Source organism: Pseudopodoces humilis, chromosome 11, assembly GCF_049639895.1.
Source record: "Pseudopodoces humilis isolate 2021_Gansu_Grassland_sample_001 chromosome 11, ASM4963989v1, whole genome shotgun sequence".
Taxonomy (NCBI): domain Eukaryota; kingdom Metazoa; phylum Chordata; class Aves; order Passeriformes; family Paridae; genus Pseudopodoces; species Pseudopodoces humilis.
Genome location: NC_142210.1, coordinates 8,205,757 through 8,231,065, shown reverse-complemented (window position 1 = coordinate 8,231,065; position 25,309 = coordinate 8,205,757). Strand labels below are relative to the sequence as shown.

At 41.3% G+C, this 25,309-nt stretch overlaps 1 protein-coding gene across 2 annotated transcripts in view; it reads right to left on the bottom strand.

The window, feature by feature from the left end:
• The window catches only part of ACSL3 (acyl-CoA synthetase long chain family member 3), a 48,567-nt gene extending 25,803 nt beyond the window's left edge, over nucleotides 1-22,764 (bottom strand). For both annotated transcript variants that reach the window (XR_015773447.1, XM_005527028.3), the window contains exons 1-3: nucleotides 22,678-22,764; nucleotides 7,423-7,526; nucleotides 2,603-3,024 (exon numbers count right to left, since the gene is read on the bottom strand). Coding sequence is in view for 1 of the 2 variants with exons in the window: in XM_005527028.3 (XP_005527085.1) it covers nucleotides 2,603-2,953 (351 nt within the window). In the remaining variant the exon portion in view is untranslated. The remainder of the gene's footprint in view (nucleotides 1-2,602; nucleotides 3,025-7,422; nucleotides 7,527-22,677) is intronic.
• Nucleotides 22,765-25,309: the final 2,545 nt, after the last annotated feature.

The following is a 25,309-nucleotide window of genomic DNA, read 5'->3' as shown; positions in this document are numbered from 1 at the left end:
GCTCAGTGACTTGGCATGGCAAGAACTTTCTGGACCTTCACTTTAAGTTTCAGTATTGTCAATAATAAGCGAAGTTCTGAATTCCCTACTGCTTGCCCATGTGTTTGCTGTTGCACACAAGTCTCTCAGGTTTTAGATGCATCACCTTCCCCAGCAATGCTGTTTTCTTCTCCCCGCCATGTCTTATTTATTATGCTCCCAGTAATCCTGTTCCTGGTCACCAACCCTTTTTACAGCTGAGCAAGCTCTCAAAACAAACAGACATCTCCCTCAAAAAATAAACCAATGAAAGAAGATACACACAAAGCCAAATCCACATACCAACACAGACCAAAGCAAGCACCTGATGATATAAGCAAGACAACACAAAATAATGAAGCTCATCTTTTGGGCATCATAAAACTTCAGCTCTGGTTAAATTAAGTCCCTTTTCCAATTAATTACATCTTAATCTCAGAGGTACTTTCAACATTATTTTATCTTGACTTAAATACATGGCTTATGAAATTAATATTAGGTATGCAGGATTTTGGAGAAGGAAATTGGAGAAGTACACTAGAGAAGGAAATAGAAGAACTAACCACATTTGAATTACTATGAAATGCAACTAGTGCATAAGCAAGTATTTGTATTTCATTCACACCCATGAATTTCGGCTACTTTGGAATCTGCAAAGAAACAAATATTTTTGTAACAATACACTACCATAAAAATTTAAGAAATTACAGATTATCTGAGACATCATTTCTCTCACAATAAATTAATGGATGATATGATCTTAAAGATGTTAAGAAGCTCTAAATAATTTTAGCTACAAGTGTGAGGACACTCAATTTTCCCCATAATCAAAATTTGAATATTTTACTTTTTTTTGAGATATATAAAAATATATTGCAGATCCTGCAAGGTATAGAAATTACATGCATTATCCCTAAGAATTAAACTTGTTGTGCACCTTTTTGAAGAATTGCCCCAAACCTCAGCAAGCTGGTTTTGCTAAAGGGAACCAGGCAATAAAAAGGTGCCTGGAATTAAAGACAGAAATCAAAGAGAACCCTGACATTTAGAATTAACACGCTATCTTATGAAATGTTCTGATTTTTCCTCACTTGCTAACACATGCTATGAAGTCCTAAGAAACATTGTATTCCCTAATGGAAAAAAACAATTTAAAGTGGACTTGTGCGATAATGCCACAACTTGGAACAAAGTAACACGGGAGCAAGTACGGCAATCGACTACAATGAACCCTTGTGTCAAGCTTAGACAAAATTACCTAACTTGGGTCATTCCTAAGTCTAAATACTCACAAACAAGTCATTGAAGTGGATCAACACAAACATTCCTCAGCTTTCCAATACTCACAACGCTTTGCTTACATAATGGAAAAGGCTAAAACTCCTAAGTTCTTGAGTCTTGCATCCACAATTATGATTAAAAAACACGGCACATGTCACAGGCAGCCAAAATTCTCATCTGTGCTCAGAAGCCACTCTCTGTACAACATGAACTTTGTTTCTTTATAGGGTAATGAGGTAGCAAAATGTACATCAAGCAAGAATACATGTAACCATTCACCCCAGCATTTCCATCACACTACAAAACTAACTCCACAGCTAGGGGGAAATTTCACTAACAATAAAGTTGGTATAAAGATTTAGACAGAACTAAACTTTGTTATATATTGGGATATTAACCAAATTCAATTTTAAGCATACTCCTCTATCAGAATTAAAACTAGCAGCACAAAGAGACATTTTTTTCATCGGCATGGAAATGAATCTTAACCAAAAATTACCTGCTGTGGATTTAACAACTTCTAATAGAGAAATGCAGACCTTTAACACCAGAGATGCACAAATATGCATATTCTGTTGCAGTATTCTGCCTTGCTGCTTCAGGCAAAAGTGCATTTTTCAATGTGTCTGAACAAATACAAAGCAGCAAATGACAATAGAGGCTTGAACATTATAAAAAGTCAGTCCCTTGAAACAACAGAGCTGTTGTCAGGTACTGAAATCACATCTCCCACACACACCAGGATTACAGATTAGCAGAGTAGTTCACCTTAAAGGAAACTCAAAGAAAAAAAAAGACTCTTCCAATATGTCTGTGCAATCCTTTTACAAACAAAGATTCATTTAAGCCCTGAATTCCCAGGACAGAACAGCAAATCCTTAAATATCAACTAAGTCTGCTGGAAAGGCATATCTGAGTACTGGCATCTAGGAATTTTTATATATTTATCTGATTAGTTCAAAATAACACAAAGGGAGACATTTTAAAATTCATTTTAAAAAGAAACCTTTAAAGCCACTTACATCACCAGATGAGTATTAAAAACAAATACCTAAAACATACTTGTGTTTTTTCTTTGACTGAAACCATAAACAGGATATCTATTCAAGACTGCAAAAAGGCTGAGATTTGGTTTAAATGCCAAGTATTGAAAGATTGGGAATTAGATAATTCTTTTCACACCTACAGAATCTACGCAGAGAAATTTATATTTTCCCCAGCTTTGCTCTACTGGACTAGAAGTGCTGTATAAGAAAGTAAACATACTTTGGAAAAAAAAATCTTGAAGGCAGAAAATACTTACCTTTTTAAAAACTTTTCCTGATGGCTGGATTTCATCTTCCTCTTTCAGAATTTCACGTGTTCCCAAGAGTTTTTTGTCCTTATATTTAGTTTTAGCGTATTTAAAAACTTTGTCGAGTGTATCACACCCAGGATATAAAACTGAAGCTAAGCAATGCAGACTGTTAACAGATCTGTATGCACCCCCAGGCTTGTTATTCACAGGTCTGGCTTTAACCTGCTTGGCTTTTGCTATAGCCTGCTTTGATCCTGAAAGTATGTACCATGGAATGTATGTTACAAGGGAGTACAACAGCACTATGAAGTTTATCAACTGTAGAAGAACAGGGTTGATGTTATGCTTCAACTTCATTTTGGCTGCTTGAGAATGTCACGAGAGAGAATTTGGTAACATTGATCAGCTAGACAGGGATCCAAAAAGATCTGAAAAGAGAAAAGAAAAGGTTAGTAGTAAACTATCACTGCTGGCAGGGGGGTATTTTTAAACATGATATTACAATCCATACCCCAGTAGGTTTCTTTATGCAGGAGTTAGAATCTGAAGCCATACACAAATGAAACCAGACACTGACACACGAGGTGGAACTGTTCCACCACCCTTCAGCAGACTGCAGTACAACCACATGTGTATCCCAGGTATTTATCTGAAAAGGTTTTGTGATTATACAATTTAAAAGATCCTCTTCAACATCAGAGCACCTCCGTGTGCACCTCCACTAGAATCTCCACGACCTCTAACTGTGAATCATCAGCCTCCAAACAAGCCCTAGGAACACAAGCAATGTCACCACTCTGCACATGGGAAGGAACCTCCAGCATTAGGGATGTTGAAATGTTTCCCAAGCATTGGACACACTACCTAAGGAGACACCCACTTAAGAGAAGGAAAGCTGTGTATGTGACAGAACTGGTTTATCCCTAGGGATTTCCTATGATTTCAGTCTCAGAACCAGCATTCAGTGGGCCCACTTGTAACTTTTTCCAGAGTACCTAATGATGCCGGGATATTCACTTTGTCTGCTTTAAAAGCATGATTTACCATATGCAGTGACCACAATGATAATGCAACTTTCTAATGTATTCTACTGTTGAGTCAAGAAATTATTCAATCTAAAATATTAAAAAGATAAATCAACAAAATAATTGAAATCCTTATGGAAATGAGGGATGGTTGCCATAATGCCTAAAGATGGATTTCTGCAACAGTCAATGAGTCACTAGCTAAAAATCAGTGTTTTGTATATAATAAACTACAGATGCACTTCACTCAGTTAACCTTTCAAATGTATTGATACAACTTATTAAAAGCAGTATCATAAATCAAACTAATAATGATATATATATAAGATGCACAGCTTTTGACAATTCTAAATTAAGTAATTTTTCATCCATAAGATGTATTATTTTGTGCTGATGTCTTATACTCTTTGACTTTTCCTTCATTAGCTCTCTGAAAACCCTAATGAAAAGAAATTAGAGTTGAAAAAAAATTTGAAAGTTGATTATGATTAAATCATATACAATTCCTCAGTAGTAACGGAAAGAAACCTTGCTTCATTAATCCTGGATCTGCAGTCCTTTTGGGGACAGATCAATCCAGCATCCTTCCTTAGTAGGATGAGATTAATTCCGTCTTTCCCTGAAACATAAAACTTCCTAAAATTCCAAGCAAAAATATTCCATGATCATTTTTCCTTAACAAGCTGCTGTAATCTCACTGTTAACACTGCATCATTACAGGCAGTTTGAAGGAACCAAACAACATCAAAGTCTCTTCTGCAGAGCAGCCTGAGACACAAACAAATAAACCACAGGAGCTCTTCACAGTAGGGACTCACTGCAACAAGCAGCAGTGGGGGAAAGAGATTTAAAATATATTTTAAAAAATTAACTAGAAGTGCATGTATTTTAATTTTCAGATGAAAGGCAAAAAGCAATGACAAATAAAAAACAAACTTAAATAGGCTAAAGGGCAAATTCAGTAATCGCTTGAAGAGACTTATGTTCTTAGGCTGTCACTGAAGGATACTTAATGAAAATAATCATGAGCCGGCCAATCAGCTACTGCAGGCCAGAAAAATTATACTGTTGTTGATAGCAGCACAGAACAAGATGTTCTAAAGCTGAACCCAGAGTTCACACAACAAGAGTTTACCCATTTTTTAAAAAGTACTATGTTGTACTATTATTTTGCCTGGCCCAGTTCAGGAGGTGAACATCTTTTTTCTCCTTATAAAGCTGGAGACCTCTCTGCCTAAAAAGTAGAAGCAGAGTTTAACCTAACACTGCTAGATATGAAAATTAAAGCAACTCATTTAATACCTTTAGGCAAATTGATCTCCAAAGAAATTCTGTGTATGACAAACCGTCAAGGCTATTCAAATAATATTCTCTCTAGGTTTCATAACTTTCCTTGATTAGAGAGGCACTGAGCCTTTCCAGAACAGCAGTCTCCCATTTCATTTTGCAGTTAGTTATCCCAACAGCTTTATCCTCTCCTCAGAAGGAGAGAGGAACCTTTCCCGCTATTTCTATAACCATGCCACTGTGCAATGTCAAGCTCTCTCTTCTGCCTCACCCTTGCGTAATAACCCCCAAACCTGGAAATCTTTGCTTTGAATTGCAAACATAAATTGTGCTTTTTCCACCATTTCATAAAAGGCTGCATTGCAAGAAAAGGTCTAGGGAACACTCCAACAGGACAAACTAAAGGGAAAAATCTTGGACTGTACCCCTGGCTCAGAAAAGCAAGCATCCTGCTCTAGAACTCTGTGCTGATGTACATCTCTTACCCTAAATAAATTGCTAATTATTTCAGTTCACTTCACAAAAGTGAGGCTATTACAAGTCATCTATTGGAAGGAGTTTATTTTAAAAATTAAGTCAATTTTTTATTCACTCAAAATGTAATGTTTTTGAGATAAAAAAATTGTTTTTTGCAAATGAAGTTTCTTGTCTTACAGGCCAAGTAAGACTCCATTTTTTTCCTTCAAAATCTTATAATCAGGAGATAGCAAACTTTAGCAAGAGAGAGCAAGCTCCAGTGCCAATGTCTAAAGAATCTGAAATAGATTTGAGACTGTGATATTTACAGAGCATCTATGCTTGTAACTAATTGCAATTACCATTGTAAATGGCCACTGGAAAAGTGCAACGCCTTTTGGAACAAGAAAGAAAAATATTTGAGTTGTTTCATTAGAAGAATAAGCTCCAGTATCTTTGTAGGGTGATGGTTCTAAGGAGAGCTGAGCCATGACACAAAGGAATTTGGCAATATAAAGGCTCCCCCTCTTTCCTTGTGTAACTGAAGAACAGAACTTGCATTTTAACTCATCATTTTGTTTCTTTGGTTGCTGTTGTTGAAGAGGAAAATACCAGGCAAGCAAAGGAGATGCAGTTTAAAATACCTTTGTGCCCAACAGATTTATCACTGCCATTCCCAGGGGAACATCAAAGTCAGCTAAATGGATCACTAAACATGCAATAAAAAAATCATTGTGATGACAATGTAGAAGCAAAAACAGTACCCTGCCTTGAGGCTAGAGTGCTAGCTGCAAGGCAATTAAGTTTTACAGCAAGCAAAACCAATGCAGCTGAACATCACAACCCATTTTGTATTGGGTTTTTTTCCTATACAAAAACCCCCATTAAGATAACCACTTTTAATGACAAAGCAAAAGAATAAGATTGTTTTCATTAAGATATAATGCTTGCTCATGCATTCTTCTCTGCAACAATTACTATTTCAAACCTTTAATGTATGCTATTTTAAAAACTCAAAATGAAAATACATTATTAAAAATCAAGCTGCAGAACTAATCTAAAAATCAGAAATTTTAGTGAAATTTTCAAGGTTAAATCAGATCTGGAAGGCCTAAAAGGGAAGCAGTGTTTGCTGTTTAATATTCTGCCTTTAAAAAAAAAACCAAAATTTTGAAAGGTTTAGTGAAATACTATGAAGTTTTTTAAAATTTCATTGAAGTACAGTATGTTGTCACCTTATTAATTTTGGAAGTATACGACTGCTTCTGACCATAAAAAGAGTGTAAGCAAACCCATCATTTTGGAGCAGGGAACAGAAAGCAGAGGACATGATCCTAAGCAGTTTTTGCAAGTATAAGACTATGGCACAGTGAGAAAGTTCACTGCATTTTCAACACTGGCATTTTGTTCTTAGCTCCTGCTTAATCACTGACAAATAAAAACACATGACATGTGGTAATATCCTAACCTAGTGGTTTGGTCTGCAGATTAGCTGCAAACACTCAGGTTCTTACAGAACATGCAACCATCCTGGTTTCACATAATCCTGCTGGGGTTTTTGAGGAATCAGTGTTCAAACTTTGACCAGTGATGCAGGAAAGGTTGAGAGGTGAAATCCTGGATGAAAGAGCTGCTAATTTAGACAAGAATACAACTTATAGAAAATTTGCCCAAGCAAAGAGTTCTGGACATGCATGAGAACTGTTCAGTTACATGTAATTCACATTCACTCTGGCAGTCACCAAATGGAGAAAAAGCAAGACCACAAATTAAGTCTGACACACTTTTTCAACAGCAAAAAAGAAGCAGTAACCAGCACACTCATTCATCAGTCTGGAGAAATAAACCAGTACTTTTCAGGACTGATCCATCTTAATACATAATCAGTGATTTGGCCTGATATACTACTTATACTAATACTGTTATACCCTTTAGTTTTAGAAGAAAACTTCTGTCAGATGAGAAAGAAAAAAATCCTTAAAGGAATGTGTTTACTAATTGACCTGCTTATAACAATTACATTACAATAAAAGCATGAATTAACAAGAAAAAAGGAACCTTATGCAACTTCTCATTGTGGCAGGTACAGGTACAAGAGCTGATACAAGATGTTCCAGTCTCGGTTTATTCAACAGGAGCTGTCACAGGCAACTGCATGAAATCTAAAAATGGAAAATTCCCATTAAATATGGCAATTATAAAACACACCCTCCATTTTTCCCCTCGTATTTTGTAATAAATAAAACCTTTTTGTCATCTGATACTTCACTGTATCACCTCAGAGAGCCCAGGCCCACTGTATGCAAGTGATCACGAAGCCAGATGTAACACACAGCACAGCCACCGCTCAGACTTGAGCCCTGTACAATCAAGGTGGCTGCAACAGCTTCAGGCAAACTCAGCAGCTCATGGTACTCATCTCCCTGACAAATTCCAACTCCCCAGTGGCTTTCAGTGTACAATTCTACCATTTGGTAAGCTTCTAGCATTTGAGGTAGAAAAAATTGGACCTATCTTTGTGTATATATCCACACGAAGAATGCATTTCAGCCTGAGTAATAAAATATTCTTGAACACTTTGCAAAAAGACTTAATAAAATAGTAGTAATTGTATTTATTGATTCTGCGCCACTATACACTGAAATTTCATTTATTGTCCTTCGCAGAAAGAAGTCTTGAAAACCTGTGCCAGCAAATCACATGTAAAATATACAAATGTAAACATTTTGTACCTACTACCTTTCTGCAAACATTACTATTTACACAGCTATTCAGTTCTTAAAGATAATATTTTCCAGTTTCAGTGGATTAACTATTTACTGCTTGAGGTGAGCATCCAGGGTGATCACTGCCCCATTTTTTGACTTGCATGACTTCACACACACTAACCAAACTCCAACCCAGAGACTCCAAGATACCCTTGCCAAAAAAACATTTTGGTCAACGATTTATAGTTGTTAAATTTATTACTGAATCTTGCAAAACTCCCCATAATTTATTAACATTCACTGAAAGGATAAAAACGTTATTCACTCAATTAGGCTTTAAAGGACAAAATAACCAGGTATCTTCATGAACTGCCCAATCTCATTATAGAATATAACAATAGGAGTTCTTAAGACAATATAACAAAGCCCATAATACAGACTTCTAACTGTACCAAAACCAGCCTCTATTAGTTTACATCTGGACTTAAAAAGTAACATTAACAGCCATGAAGAGGTAGGTTTTTACTACATCTGGAATTCATTCAAGAGTCGTCAGTATTTGCTAGCACTCAGCAAGTGAGCCTTTCTTTTACAAAGAGAAGAGACCAAAAAGAAAGAAAACCCTGTTACTGATTTATAAATACTCATGTAGTCATCTATTTAAAAATAAAAAAAGCAAACCAAATGCACACAGATGCAACAGCCTATGCTTCACAAGCAAACTCCCTGGACCGTGAAGCAAGGAGGGCCTGAGGTGATGAACGGTGCAGAGGAGAATCTCAAACATGTACCTATCTAAGTGGAAGGTCTCTTTTGCAATATGGATTTAAGGGACAGTTATATTTGAAAACAGATGTTCTTCACAGGTAAAGTACAAGTTTTCACATATTTCTTGAAACAGAGATGATAAAAACCCCAGCAAGCCCTACTGAATGCTGGAAATGGATGCTTTGTGTTTGTGGAGAAGAGCTGGTGCTCAGCACATCCTCCCGAATTGGAAGCAACAGCAGAGTGGGCACAAGGACTCGCCTCTCCTCCCCAGCTCACCCTTCACTGCTCCCCACAAGCCTCTCCTCCCACCACCTCCTGCATTCCCTGAGCACTGCTGCCCTGGCAGGGCCCCCTCCCACAGGCCCTGTGGTTTCCACACAAGTGCACACACTGTCCTTGTCCCCTGCTCACCAATTTTCCAGCCTCCGACCCCTCCAAGTCACCCTTTTCCAGGCTGCTGCCTGGGTCTCAGCATCACCTCTAGCACAAGGGAGACCTTCCACGAGCCTCTCAAACATCCACAAAACCCTTCTCCAGGAAGACTCTTACAAGGGGCAGGCACAAGAGTGCCTCTGCAGTCATGCTGGGAACAGGTCCATGGCTCTGTCCCAAAGGACATCTGCTTTCAACAGAGAGGAAAAGCGATGCTCAGCACACCGACCCCCAGGAATCAGCACCCATTGGGAACAAACCCAGCGGGACCTTCCCCAACAGCTCCACATGGCAGGGCTTGGCACAGGCATTGAACTAAATCTGATACAGCACGATCCAGAAGAGGATTGCATGGCTGTAACACAGGCACACACTCAGCCAGAGGTTCTTCTGAAACTCTTTCAAGCAAGCACACAAGAATGAAACTAATTCGCACATCAACTCCAGTCCTTGATGCCTCACTGCCAGTCCTGAACCAGAGATAACCTGTCTCTCCCAGGATTTTACCCCTCCTGCTGATCCACATTCTGTGAACTGCTGAGATCTTATACAGAAAGAGGGATGGTAGGAGACCAGAATTGCTATTGATTACGTCTCTGCTCTCAAAAGGAGGCAGAGCTTCAGGACACAGAGAATAACCTCTCTCTGAAAGGACACTGGAGTAATTCTGAGCTACCTTATTCAGATCATCTGTAGCCTCCAGCTGTGGCCCACCTCTAGCACAGCCCTGGATGAATCCTAAGGCTCTTTAAATGCTTCCCCTTGCTCTGCCAGGGAACACAACGCTGGCAGATGGCCAGAGCCAACGCAGCACTCCCGCTCCTGCCTTCACAACTCAGCCCACTCAACGCTTCAGCAGAAGCAAATCTACAACTCAGCTCCAGTCCCAAGGGAAACTCGGGCACTTCTGTGCATGAGCGTGTTTCTGAAAAGCACAGGAGGGCACACACACCGTCAGGGAAGAGGCATCATGACCTGGAACAAACCAGTTTCCGAGGTAGGAGCTTACCAGACCGCTGGGGCAGCAAAGGTTGCTCATGAACTGCACAGCCTGAGGGAGTGATTTCAGTTTGGCTCAAGCAGATTTAACGCAGGGCTGCTAATAAAAACAGACATCTCCAAAAGGTAATTCCACTCTTGCCCTCCATTGTACCAACACACGAGTTCCTGTGTGGCCAGGAATGAGTCAGATTAGCTTGTTGATCCAGTTTAAACCCTCACCTTCTCAGGGCAGAACGGTGGATTTTCCTTTGTATCAACTTTGGTACTCATTTGAGCCTACCATGAGTCACTGCAACCACCTAAATCAACAGAAAATTAGCACTACAAAAGATGTTATTCTTCTGCTATGCCAAAGTGAGTAACCATGAATTGACAGGAGTTACTGACAAGGCAAGACCTGAGGAGGAAAGGGAAGGAGCCTGGCAGTGGAGCTGCAAATGAAACCCCATCGGGCTGTGGGAGAACTGGGCTCAGCTCAGTGCCAGCCTTGTGACCCGGGTGTCACAGCACACTGCAGGATTAGGGCAGAGCTGGGACTGGGGATTAACCTGCTGCTCTCCTATGATCTCACTACTTACTTTTTTAGGAGCTCAGCCTTGGGGGTTTCAAGTGCTGCAAGCTTAAATACCTTTAAACTTCATGTATAGGCTAATACACATCCTATAAATACAAAGGGGTTTAATTTGTGTCCTTCACATGTCAATGCTACGTTTAAAAAATTATACTCTTATTTCCTTAGGAGGCAGCCAGATGGCATTTTATTAGGATAAATTATTATGTCCTTGTTAAACACCAAGATACTACAAAGGTAAGAATTACATGAACCAAAGAAGTCCTTTTACCCTAGAGAGACACTCTCTACAGTATTAACTAAACTTTGATACAAAGGAAAAAGCGTTATCTAGAAAAGATTCCTTTTCCTCTTAGTAGGTTCATTTACATCAAGTGGAAAAAAAAATCACACCTAGTGTTGGCAGACGACAGGGAGACAAATGCGGTAGCACAGAACTAAACTAGATAGAAGGAACTGACATTTTTCCAGGGCACAGAACTGTGCTTTCTCTAAAACAGATCCTTAGTATATCCAGTTATTCTAAAAATGTAATGGTAAGTGGGTATTACAAACTTCTATTTGACATAAACCTCTTTTAGGTGCACCCAAGCTGCAGTGAAATATCACTGCACACTGCAGGACAGCGAGGGCTCAGGTCTGTACACCTCTCCTCTGCTTCCTAACAAAACAGAGAGACACTTATGAGAAACTGAAAGCTAAAGTGATATCACAAAGCAGACAAACTGATCTATTTCCCCCACAAAGAAGCTACACAACTCCAATGCACAGTCTGGCTCCACGGGCTACAAACTTAAGTTTAAACCTTTGATCCAGGGGAAAAATAAAACTAAATCAAAGTGAGTTCAACACTAATGAGCTCTAGGAAAAATAAAACACTCCTAAAGCTACCTTCACCCACAACATGAGCACCCTTCCAATAAAATCAACTAAAAACGCAAACCTCATTGCAACTCTGCATCTTAGATTTTTTCTAAAAACATTTTAAAAATTATTTTCCTTAAGTAAGGGTTTTAGTTTTTTGGTTTTTTTTTACTTATCCAAGACAGTTTGGATATTTAATGGATTGATTCATCTTCTCTTAATAAGAGCAATAAAACACAGCTCTAAGGTGACAACTTTGTCAGCAAACCTGAAAGTACTTCCCAAAAAGAAGGCAGTGCGCTAAAAACACTTATTTAAAATCATGTAACAAAGTAACAGCTATGCCAGAACATCATCCAGTGCTGCTCCATCTTTCATCTCCTTCCCCTCCCACTACACACATCACACTTCATGGCACACAAATGTCTTGTTTCAGGCACTTCACCAGATATCGTCAATACACTGCTTCCATTCCTTTTTCACAAGCAGTTATTAGAGCATTTAAGAAATGCACTTAATGCCAAACTAAGTTAAATGTTTTCAAGTTTGTGACAGAAAAAAAAGGAAACTAATGGGTAAAGTACCTTGTTACTGGAGAAGGCCTCAGAGGAACTTTGGTATCTGCCAATTCCCTGTTATAGAGAGAGAGGAAACCACCAATTTCCCCAGCACACTGCTGGATTTTTAAACCACAGATACAAATTAAACATGGAAGAGTATTTAAACAAGAACATCAACACCACAGCACATACAGTATGAAAAAAATCTGCATAAAAATAAGCCAGAAGCTTCACCAGCAAGCTTTGCCTACTGAAGAAGTGGTGGAACAGCCGAGTTATCACTGCCAGTTTATCACTCCAAATTCCTACAGTCATTTTCCGCTCGATTAAGTCAATCGCCCTAAGTACTTCCACTGGGAGGCAGACTCTGCTTCCCATCCCAACCCAAGGCACTCACCAGAATGGTTTCATGTGCTGTTTTCTACTACAAAACACAGCCTAAGATCAGCTCTCCAGTTTGTGGGAAATCTGAAATGCTAAGGCATGAACAGTTCTGGCTTGTTTGTTTCTTAGAAAGCAGAACAAAAATAGACAGTCTGCTGCCATACATTCAGTGTGGTTTGTACTGTATCCCAGTCATGTATTCAGTAGATCAGAACAACAAAAAAAAAAAACACTAACAAAACAATCCCACACATTTTTAACTGTAAAGGTGCTTCAGTATTTTTTTCTCCAGCAGAAGCTATACATGCAGAAAATTGTTCTTATTTCCTTTTAGATGAATTTTTGTTCATGCAGTGCCACAGTAAGAATTATTACCCATTATCCTATATTCACTTTTCAAAAAATACCAGGTGGTCAGGTCCAAAATCTGGTAAACCTGTATATTTATGTTGTCTTTGCCTTCTCTGTTTAACATTTCTTCTCTATTTGATGGGATTTTGCTATGGATAACCCTTGATCCTGATGCTGGCTCATTATCTGTTGTGCAATGTCAATTCACACCCCAAGATGAGCTATTTCATTTCTTTTTTCTAATTTGCACAAAGTAGGAATCTAGCTGTAACCCCACAAAGTCAGCAAAGCTTTACACTAGTTACACATTTTACCAAGGGCATCAGTGTTCCTTGGTTACAAACTAAAAACACAGCTTTTTCACTAATTAGTGCTCCAACCCCTATTCACTAGTTATCTCTCTCACTACTCCTGCTAATTAGTCCACATGCACAGCTCTTCTCTGCACTGGAGCCAGGGGTCTGCTTTGAGCAGGTAATCAATGTGTTGGTGGCTGTGAACACCCCTGCCAAAATCACCTTTCCCCAGTGACTGTTCAGTCCTGCTGACCTCACTCCTGGTGGCTCTTGTCCAGACAGCCCTTTCATCTTGGGATTTTGTGCTCCCCTTCCCTGAAAACAGATTAGCCAAGATTACAAGTCTCTATCAGGTTTCACAATGCAATTAATCATAGCTGCCTACCTATAGCTACTGATTAACATCAAAACAACTGCACAATTCAGTTCAAATCTTGAGGGACCCAATAACCTTACACCAGAAGCTCCTGAAGAACATACTCAGGTAACAAAACAAATCTAAGAGAACAAAATGAAGATAGACTTCACAAGAAAAGGAGTGAAAATTCCAAGTCTTTAGATGAATTTCTCACAAGAAAAATATCAGCCAGATGAACAATACATGTAAGAGGAATGTTATGATACATTTCAAAGCAAGAAAGATAGCCACAGCATGATCTAAGCTATCAAAGTGATAAAGTGGGATGTTTCACCATTTAATTTGAAAAGCTAAGCTGGTGGCATTTTCAATACACTTTCTCTTTTGAAGTATAAATACATTCTCAGGTTCCAATTACTTGGGGTTTTGCTAGGTTTGGTTTGTTGTTGTTGGCTTTTTTTAGACATCATCATTGTGTCCAGTAATCTACAGCAATTTACTACAAAAATAAATGTAGTTAAGGAGTTCCTACGAGAATATCTCCTTTTCTCATACCCCATGCTTTCCACTGTAGTGCCTCAAACTCCAGAATAGGAACAATCCCTCTCCTCTGGCCTACAATGGAAGTCACAAGTCCTTCAGAAAGGATCACTACCTTACTAAGGAAAGACTACTGTTTCCAAGCCACGTGCACGGTTCAGATTGTGCTATCCAACATTCACTCTCAGTACAAGGAAGAGATCCCCCGCAAGCCACACAGCAGAAAAACAACGGGAATGCAATTTATAGAAATCACAGCCCTAGCAAGTCTTGCCTCAAGCCAACACTCACACAGGATTCACTGAGAGTTTCAGAGTTCATAGACTGAACCTCTCTGTAAGGACTTAGCAAGACATCTCAAAAGCAGTGTCTCACTCCAGCAGCAATATAAATGCAGAAAATAACCTGTGGAGCTTTTCCTGAGCTCAAATACAAAGAGAAAAATGAAATTTACTCTAAGGTCTGGGTATATGTCATTTTCACTTTTGCTAACTTTACCTCTACCACAGGTTATAAGCCTAGTCTCAAAAACACAGTAATCTGCTTCTTAGATTGCTTACAGTGGTGTCTGTGAAACCCCATGTCCTAAACACCCAGCTCTACAGATGATTAAACTTGACTCTTAAGCTGGTTTAACAGAAATACTTTGCTTAAAATTTAAGGTGTATGTCCACACAACTTTTCTCCTACAATGGCCAGAAACTGCCTCCCTCCTAGTATTTTTTAGGACATGAAAAATTACTTCACTTAACTTCAGATTTCAAAAACTCCAACTAAACCAAACCAATTTATAAGACACCAAAAATGCAGCACACACAATCAGGAGAAATGGGACTTCAACAAATATTTCCTGAAGATACAAGAATAACACCTAAACTCCAAATTACCAAAAGTAACTGAAAAGCCTGGACACCACAGCAAAACCACTGACCAATCAAGCACTTGATGAAATCTGGAGAAGACTACCAGAGAAGATTTTGGCTGTTAATGCTTCGGCCTCACTCCTCCATGTATTTATGGAGAGACAGCACACTTTGCACTCAACAAGTTGTGGGGTGACTGATGGGAAGTCCCACAAAAGGCTGAGCTACAGAAAAACAAGCAGGCTATTTCTCTGCAAGCTGCTTTGTATGATATTTATTTCTCTTGGCTGCTCTAACATTCTAGACACAGTGGGGAATATGGTATTACAAAAGAAAGAAACAACCAAGGAGAAAGAAAATATTTCAAATTCAGTGTTTTCCTAAAAAGTTTTACATCTATACTGCTTGGGGAAAAATACTCTTTTGTTCAAAATCCAGCACTACAATTTATTTAAACATGGCATAAAGAAGTCTACCCTGCTCATTTGAGTCATCATTCTATTTTCTAGCTTTAGAAGTAACAGAATATCAGAACAACCTCTTTCCTCCATCACATTGGAACAAATATCCTTTTCTTTCCTTTTGTCACTCTTCCTTTTGTAAGCAAAGCAAAGCAGGATCAGTCATGAACATGCTCAACAATTGCATAACTCGAAGCAAACACAGAACAAGGTCTCATTAAATTAGAAGCCATTTTATTCCCTGAGAAGAGGCATTACACAAGCGTGGTTCTCAGCTCCAAGTCCTTATGTGTCACCCTTAAAAATAAAATTTACAAACACAGATGGTGATAATCAGAGGACAATATCTAGTGCCCACAGTTGTGTTCAGAATGAGATGAAGGTGAGGAAGTAACTACATCCTCCCAGGAGATCACTCAAGTCAGTAGCTCAGAATCAGTACACAAATATTACGTAGGTAGACGGAGGTTGTGGTAGAAGGGAATCCGGTTTTTCTCTTTGGGAAATCGAACACACCCTTAGACTCTGATTGTGTAAACATGACCAAAACTGAGGTATGTGTCTGGGTAGAGCATTCACTGCTCATCTGCAAGAACACTGACCTTTTTTTAAAAAGAAAGGTGCCACAGTATCAACAGCATTTGTAGAAGTTTTGTGAATACTCAGGCAAAATTATTTCGTCTGTCATATACAGATGTCAACATTAGATTAATACAATTTCACAATTTAGATGTCCAGAACAAGCTATTAAAAATTTCTAGAAGAATATAAATATCTCACCTGTTTCACGAGCTGCTAACATTTCAAACACCAAGGGAAATACATCTTGCTTTAAAAAAAACAAAACCCCAAAGAATCATGAAATATTAAGTTAATGACGTAATTAAAATATATGCAGTTTCAACCACTGTACTCTTAGAATCTGTTCTCTTAGATGTATATGCATTTACAGATGAACAAAAACGAAGTCAGGGTAGCAGATGTGTCAGTGCTTTCACAAGCTGGACCTGACCACAACTGCATTTGCGACTGTGTAACAAAGAAATTGGGTAGTAGACTATTTTTTCTTAACTATTACTGATTTTATCAGTAAATTACAGATTTAAATTTTTTTGGGTGTCTGTTTTACCTAGCTTTCCTGATCAAAAACCCTCACCCCACCTTCCAACACCCGCTAACAGCCTTGGCTTGGTGACCTGGACATTCCCACACGAGCCCACAGCCCTGCTACACCCGCTGGGAAGTGGATTTGTGCCTTGTTCTTGAAAGTATTGGATGTTACCAGGTTAAGCCTTTTGTGCAGATTGCAAGAAAAGCAGGTAAGAATCTCCATAAGCATCTTCCCCCCTCAAGAAAGGTGGAAAAATAAATCTACACAGTTTTCAATGCTGCAGAATTGGAAAATGTTTTCTATGCATCTCAAAGTTATCCATTAGGAAAAGCATTTCTATATTCACAGAACAACACAGTGCAGCAATACTTCATCAGGACAATTAAACTGCAGCTGTAAATGCCTGGAAAGTTCTGTTACCAGGGCTTTACAAGTCATTTGTGGACTTACTGCTGGGACAGACCAAACCCAGTTTACCACACATATAACCAAGCTCCCTGCCTGAGCACTCCTGGGACAGCTGTCTCCCCTGTGTGCCTGCTAGCTTTACCTCTCTTCAGCACTCAAACAAATATCCTAACAGAATCTGCAGACACAAAAAAGCAGATGTTTCTCTACACAACCATTTAAATTCTCCTGCAAGCTATCACCTCTTGCTTCTTCTGTTCCATTCTGTCTTTCTCCATACCCAAATACTTAAAACTAACTATACATACCACTTTAAGAAACACAAATTACCAACTCATCTAAATTAGGAAAGTTAACCACAGATGCTCCACTTTCCAGTTTTTCATAGGTTCTCACAGAACGAGCTCATAAACAATGATTTTAATAATGGTTTGGTGAAACAACTGCACCTCCAGCGTTTCACTATCTTCTCAGACTGTCTTAAAACTTTGGTTGGTAGTAATTTTTCTGTATGTCTGATCCATAGACCTCATGTCACCATCACACTGATGTATGACCCTGCACTAATTGCTCAAGAAGCACAGCACCCATGCAAACCTCTCCTGCGGATGGCCAAGATTTCTCACATGTCTGAGCAAACAGCCTGAACAAAGTGAGGCATGTTCCATACCCTGTCCTGGAGGGCAGTAAGGCAAAGGCAGATGCCTTTAAAGATGCAGCAAAAGTGTTTTTACTGAGTTTTCAGTTTGCAGTATCCTTATGTAGTTCTCTCAGGAGAGAATGTTCTACAGACAGAAATGTAACACAGCAAATAGATGGGGAGCCAAACCTGGCAGTACTGTACTAGTGCCATTCTGCTGCTTCAGTAAGTCTCTTCTAATCTTCATTATCTATTTTCACTTTCCAGGTCTCATACTGATTTCATCTAATAGATACAAGCATTCAAGGTAAGGATATTTACACAGCTCTAAAAACCAAAGCATTAGATTTACACTTTTATAGTCAATAGGAGATGGTTTGCAGTTTGTTCTTGCTGTTTTCACTATCAACAGTGAAAATCCTTAAGCCAGTAACTGCAATAATCTTATCTTCCCTGCTTTTCAGGAAACTCATTGGACTGAGAAGCCAGCTTGTCCCATTTCAGATATAATTAACTAGCACGTTTTTGTAATTAACAAGGCTTGTGAACACTGAGGGAAAGACAACTTCCCAATGCACAGGTAGTAACAAATTGCCACTTCCTCCTCTGGGATTACTGACACCTTAAGTCAGCACCTTGACTTCCCATGAGCTGCAGGCTCACTTAAGGAATGAGAGGACTCCTTCCCAAGGATCAGTAAAAGACTCTTGCAAGTTTTGAATCGAGTTGATTCAAATCTTTTTGAATTGTGAACAACTTTTCTCTAATTGGCTCAGAAGGTAATACAGGATTAGATTTGAGTTTCCTTCAGAGTTGCACTTCCCCCCCCCCCCCCCATATTTCAGAATAGCAGTTCAGGAGGTGTGTTTAGGATATGGCCTTGTCCGCATGATTTCCTTCAACAGACTCAAAACCATTAGATCCCAAACTGTATCTTGCAGCTGAGTACTGAATTTGAGAGTCCTTCAGGCTTTACTACATGGCAAGCCCTGATGTAGACCAGGCCCTCAGGATGAAGAGCAGGTTCTTCCAACTCTAACTGCATAATTAAACAAATAAAGTCCTGCCATTTGAGAGCTGCCTAAGACTGGCTTGAGTGCTTGCTATACTGCTCCAAGTCTGATGTGTAAACCTGCACTGCCAGACCACATGCAGCCCTAAATAAGCTGGCTCACAACCTTCCACTGCAACTGCTCTGTTGGCAGAAACTAGAGCCATGGGATAATTCAAGTGGAAATGGACATCAGGGGGACTCCGGTTCAACCTTAAGCTCAAAGCAGAGTCAGCTATGAAATCACATCTGCTTTCTCAGGGCTTTATCCAGCTGGATTTTGAAAATGTCCATAGAAGAAGTCTCCACGAGCTCTCTGGGCTACCAAGTCCCACTATTTGACACACCTCAGGGTGAAAAATGCCATATAAACATAGACCTCTGTGACTTCAATCCACACCTGCTGTCCCTTGTCTTCCCACTATGCACCACTGTGAAGAACTTGGCTTCACTCTTGTGAAAACCTTCACACAAGTGCTGGAAGGGCTCCCCAGGCCTTTTCTTCTCCAGGCTCAACAACAGGCAGAGCTCCTCTAGTTTTCACAAAGCAAAAGCTCACAACTCAAGGCAATCTTGGCAGCTGTCCACTGAACTCACTCCAGTTTATCGACATTTCCTTTGTCCCAGGGAAGGGAGCACAACTGGATGCCACACTCTGGACGTGGCCTAAGGAGAGCCAAATGGAATGGGATAATTGCCTCACTTGACCTACTGGCTGTGCCCCTGTTAATGCAGGGCACAGGCATACCGTGACCCCCAGAGCCTTCTTAGCTGAGCTGCCCCCCAGAACAGGCTGTCCTGCTGCAGGGGACCACTCCTGACAGGGAGACAGACAGGAAGCCCCCACCTTTTAAGGAGCTGCTTAAACGGTAAATTTGCTTAGTAATCGGCAGCAGATGAAACGGATAGAAATTGAAGCCAAGTCTTCTTAGTGTTAATACACCTTACTTAGTAGTACTAAGTCGCCTCTTAGGGCCATATTCAGATGGCCTAAATTCCACATAAATCCTTCTGCCTCCTATTTCTTATTAGCTGGCTTTCAGGCAGCTCCTCACTCAGTGCCTTATGTAAATTCTCTGAATTGCTTTTCAGAACCACCTAGAATTCTCCATTGACTGAGAAAAGGGGCTTCAGTGGAATTTAGGCCACCTGAAGGTAGCTTTTAAGGTCCAGTAACACTGCAACATCAGACTGCATTATTTTTTGGATTTGCCAGCATGGCAGTAAGTAGCAGTTGGCTGTCAGGACAGGTTTAGTTACTCTTCCACCGGAACAAGTATTTTAAAAGAAAATATAACTGCTAAACAATCCAGGACTCAGTTCTTCCTGCTACTTTCTGGAAATTTACTCCATAGCTGGATCTCCTTTAACAAGAGTGCTCTATCCATAGTTCTTTTGAATTTTGTCCTGAGCCACGTGCAATGTTTGTTCCAGAAGTCTTCAGGCAATCCATTGAAAAAAATTGGGTCTTTAGCATGACTCAATGGCTCAAACCATTCACTGGTCTACAGAAAGGAAGAATAAAAGCCCTACAATCAACACTGAATAGGGGCTGGGGAAATCAATGCCTTAAATGCTCACCAGTTCAGCAAAAGCACACCATGCTTTAAGTCAAACATGAAGACAATTCCCCTAGTTCCTCAGAGATTAAGTTTTCCAACAAATACTGCTCTGATTTTCTGAGGTTTCTGGTTAAACCATGTCTTGTGATTTGGGAAGTTACTTCTTACAGGCATTATTGTTTTGGATGTGTCATAAATGAGAAGTTACACCATTATAGTCAGCCCAATAGACCCTACTCAGTGTTCTTACATACTCAGGATCCTCCAAGCAAGAAAGATGGAACAGGGAAGATGGGATCACCCATAACCACTTCTGAAAAGTGGAACCAGATTCTACATACCACAGTCCTCACAACTCTTTTTAGGCCATCAGTAGTGCTTTTGTCAAAGCCCCACAGCACCCAGGTACACAGGTATGGAGAGTCTACCCCTTGTCCTCAGCTGTAAGAAAGTGCTCTCAAAACATCCCAGTTCTGTGAAACAGAAAGAATAAAACTCAGGCTGAAATTTATTACCTTCATCCTTGAGTGGAATAGGACACTTGAAGATAGCACAAACGTTCAGAACTGAGTGCAATCTTATTGCAGGTCAGACTACTGTAACATTCAATCAGTAAGTTTGCACCCCTCTGAGGGATTCTGTATCCATGAGCAAGCACCCTGCTTTCATGACCAGCCAAGTGGAACCAGATCCATACCAGACTGACTTCATTATGAATTTCAAAATTTTTCACCACACAGATCTCCATCAGACTGACTCAAGTTTGTCAGCCAGCCATCAATGCTGAACATACAAACGCTAAACGTGAACCTACCTCCCATTTCTAGGGACCAACAACAACAAACATGCTGAACAACTACAAAGAAAAATAGGTCTGTAAGTCATAATGCTTAGCTTCAGCCATGCCTGAGGTCAAGGAGGAATTATCAAGCTTAAAAACTTCTTTCCTTAACTTTCCAAAGTGCACAAAACAAATAGTATGAGAAGTGCTGCAGATGGTAAGAATATATATATAAAGTCTTATGAATGCACCCAAATGACTACCTTCTTCTTAGGATACAGTTAAGACTTGATAACACCTCTATTATTTCAAGCTTCTGCTTTTTAGACCCAGGAAATAAAAGTCATAAACCATAGTGAATTTTTGCACAATGAGATGGCAATACACTCTGGGGAAAGACTGTATCAAAAACAGAATGTAACCAGTCAAAAATCACATTAAAGCTTTTTGTTTCATTCTATGCTTTTTCTTTACACAATGCTTAAAACAGTAATAAGACAAAAAAAAAAAAACCTGAAAAATTTCACGTGAACTCAAATTTTTGTATTTTGAGTAAAAACGACTGCCCTTGCTCTTGACAGACTTTAAAATAACCAAAACATTTTGTCACTGGTATTATTCGTTTTCATTAATTCTGTATTAATAACAATACTCAAGAACTGAGGCTACTCAAATACAAGCATTTCACATCTGATGTTATCAAACCCATTTCACAAGCCAAAAAAAGTGCTTAACTATAGAGTCTGATACTCCTAGACAAAATGCAGTACTTATTGTAGAAGATTACATACCAGCTGTTGTACATAATAATTAAATGTTGGGGGGGGGAAGCTTGTTTCTTCAGTAAGGTAAAGAAAAAGTAGTGGTCCTAAACTACCTTACAAGTCTTTTTATTCTGTTACTGTCCAAATTTTTCTGGAGATTACTGTTTTCTCATTTCCCAGGGATTGTGTATGAGTCCCAAACACTGAACTTCATGTACTACTATCTGTAGTAGTATTTTAAGGCTTGCTGCTCTTCCTACGAGTGAAAGGTGTTCCAGTGCTCTCCTTCCCGGGCGAGTCCCGGAAGGGAACGCACCTCAGCCTGAAATCCCGCACCAACCCCCCGGAAAACAGATCGGCAATCCTGAACGAGACCGAAATCCCGCCCGCTCCTCCTCCGGCCCTGCCGGGTTCGCATCACCCGCGCACAGCGGCCGCGAGCCGCACGCCGACAGCGGGGAGCGCCGCTCGGTCCCGGAGCCGTGTCACCAGCCGCGGCACCGGCCACCCGACCCACGCCCCGCTCCCGCCGCCCCCTCGGACGCCGGAGCCCAAACACAAAGCAGACCAGAAGGAAAAATGCGCCTGTTACCGACTATTATCTCGCTAATTATCCGGAGCGCCGGTGCGCAGCCGCCGGCCCCGCCGGCAGCCGGGCCCGTGGCAGCCCCGCCGGACCGCTTCAGCACCCCCCCGCCCCCCATGGCCGCCGCACTCGCCCCCGCTGAGGCGGCGGGAGGCCCGGCGGGGCTCCGCAGCACCGCGCGGTCGGGGGGGCGCGCTCTTGGCGGCACAGAGCCCCGCAGCCCGCCCCGGCCCGCGGCCCCCCACTCACCGGCCCCGGCCTGCGGACGCCGCGGCGGCACCGCCCGCTCCGCGCACCGCCCGAGTGCGCGCCCGCGCCCACCCGCGGCCGGGCCGCCCGCCGCCGCCGCGCGCGCTCATTCCGTATGCGCCACGGCGCCTCCTGGTTGGACCGCGCCGGGTGGCGCGCGGGGCCGGGCTCCCGCGGAACGGGGTTACTACAGGTCACCGGCACCGGGGGGGTGGGGCCAGAGCCGCGGGCCAATCGCCGGCGAGGGGCGGGGCCGCGTCAGCAGCGCGCCCCTCCGCGCCCCGGCCCCGCCGCGCCTGCGCGCCCGCCGAGCGGCCCCGGCGCCTCCGCGCTTGGCGCTGGCCCGGCCCGTGCCGGTCCCTCCGTCACGGAGCCCCCTAAAGGCCCCGGGCCCAACACGGACGGCACTGGCCCACGAGGGTTCCCGCGGCCCCGGTACAGCGCGGGCGGGCTGTGCGCGTTAAAGAATGCTTTCTGCCAAGTGTCCCGGTCGGAGCGAGTGTCCGCGGCAGCGGCATGAACGCGGCCCAGAGCCGCCCGGCGCGGGTCGCTGTAGGAGGCAGGGTCGCTGCAGGGCCTGTGGCCGCCCTTCGGGCTTGGCCGGGTTTGAGGATTTACAGGCGCGTGGCAGCTGCTGCAGGGGTTCCTGGTCTGCATCTCTGCTGGCAGGGCTCACAGAGATCGCTCATTTCACATCCACCTGACCAGAGCTGCCGTCACCTCAAAGGTTTTGGTCAGTGCTGCTCAAGGCTGAGTTCCTCTTTAACAATTCCTGAGGATCTTTTGTTAATACTGACTCATCCAGGTCCTGCACATGTTCCTTCAGAATTAAAGGTTTTCATTTAACGTGTGTAATACAATACTGAAACAAAACAACCGAGCGCCTGCCAAAGAGAAGCGAAATAAAAACAACGAATGGGAAGAAGGTTTCAAAGCGCAGAGGAAAGCTTTAGTTCCTGCGGGTGGTGACAGCCACCATTGTCACAAGGGTAGGTTTGTTTGGCTCAGTTGGTGCAGGTCAAGCTCCTGGCACAGCACATGGCAAGGGCAGAGCAGGATTGCAGAGCTGAGGGCATGAGCCTGCACACTGATGTACCTGCAGACCATCAGCAGTGAGTTACTTTGAGCCATTTATAAACCCTGCAGCTGCCACCGCCTGGGGCTGTGTCCTACCTGCAGCTGTTCCTCCTTCCCCTCACAGACACCACGTTTCAGAGGCAGAAGACTGTTTGCATCTGCAGTCATCTGCAGAGTTACTTGAGTGGCAGAGAATGTGCTCACTCTTGCTAAAAGCAGATTAACAGGATGTATACTTCTAATCCGAAGACCAACTAAGTCAGTCACCTCAGTTACTGGACAAAACACTTCCAAGTGTTTAGAACTGGAACACAGGAGATGGCTGCTGACTGTTCTGAAAAGCAGGAAAATAGTATCCACAGGAGTTATCTGAACTGTAAAGGTCATGAGCTGCTTGAGCAAAAGGGATGCTACCTGAATTATGGGTAGGAGTACAGAGACATACTTAAAACAGTTGCACATTCACTGGAAAAAAAGTGAAAAAGGATAAGCAGACATGGAAAGAGAAGAAACTCAGTTTTCAAAGACTGAAAATGCAGACGTTTGTGCAACAGAAGGGAATTCAGGTGTTGTCTGCCAAAAGATTTATTAATGTTGGTAGAGACATAGTAAAGTCAGTACATACGTTGTGGTCATTAGCACAGGGGAAAGTCCTAGATTTGTGTTACACCATCTTTCACATTTCTTTCAAGGCAAGGAAGACTCAGGATAAAACTACAAAAGTGATGTGATGCAAAGGAAGGTGGGAGATAAAGCACTGGACAGCACAGAGCTCATCTGCTCAGCATCAGATCTCATGCTGAACCCTCTGCTCTTATTTATATCTGGGTTATCATCACCAACTGACCCATAAAACACCTTGGCAAAAGCCTCACTTTAAGAAATGTTTGGAATCCATAACTTGAAATTAGATGTTATCCTTATTAAACTGCTAGATCTGAATACTATCAAGTTCTATGAGAAGGAGATTTCAAAGAAACTTTAACATCCAATACAGATTTGTTTGTAAATTTTGTACTTCAGCTTCACCTTTATTACAGTAGGGTGCATCAATTTAAGTTTGTCTGAACTTTTCAGTCATTGGAAATCCAAACATTAACTGTGTAACTGGCTATATTTATTCAAAATAGACACAGCTATTTGCTGTATCCATAACAGGGTATGGATAGGAGTAAAGGAGGAGTTGATGGCACCTAATTCAGCTGAGCATCAGAAGAAAAACATCGACTGCAACCTACAGTGATATAGTAACTTCAACTTTACAGACACCTAAGGCTTAAGAAATTATATATGTATATACACAAACATCCACATGCTGATTTAAAGGCTCATACATGTATGTAGTATTTTCACAAGGTTCTTCAAAGATTCCCAATGTTTATATACAGCAGAAGTAAAGCTCTTCATGATATCAGAGATATTACCACACCTTTTGCTTCAATGTAGATTTTACAGAGCAGGGCTTTGGAAGATACTGGTGTTGTGTTACTTCAGCACTTTCCTTGCACAAGTCTATGCTGAGTATCCCCTGGGGAAACCAAAGAACGTGGGGCTA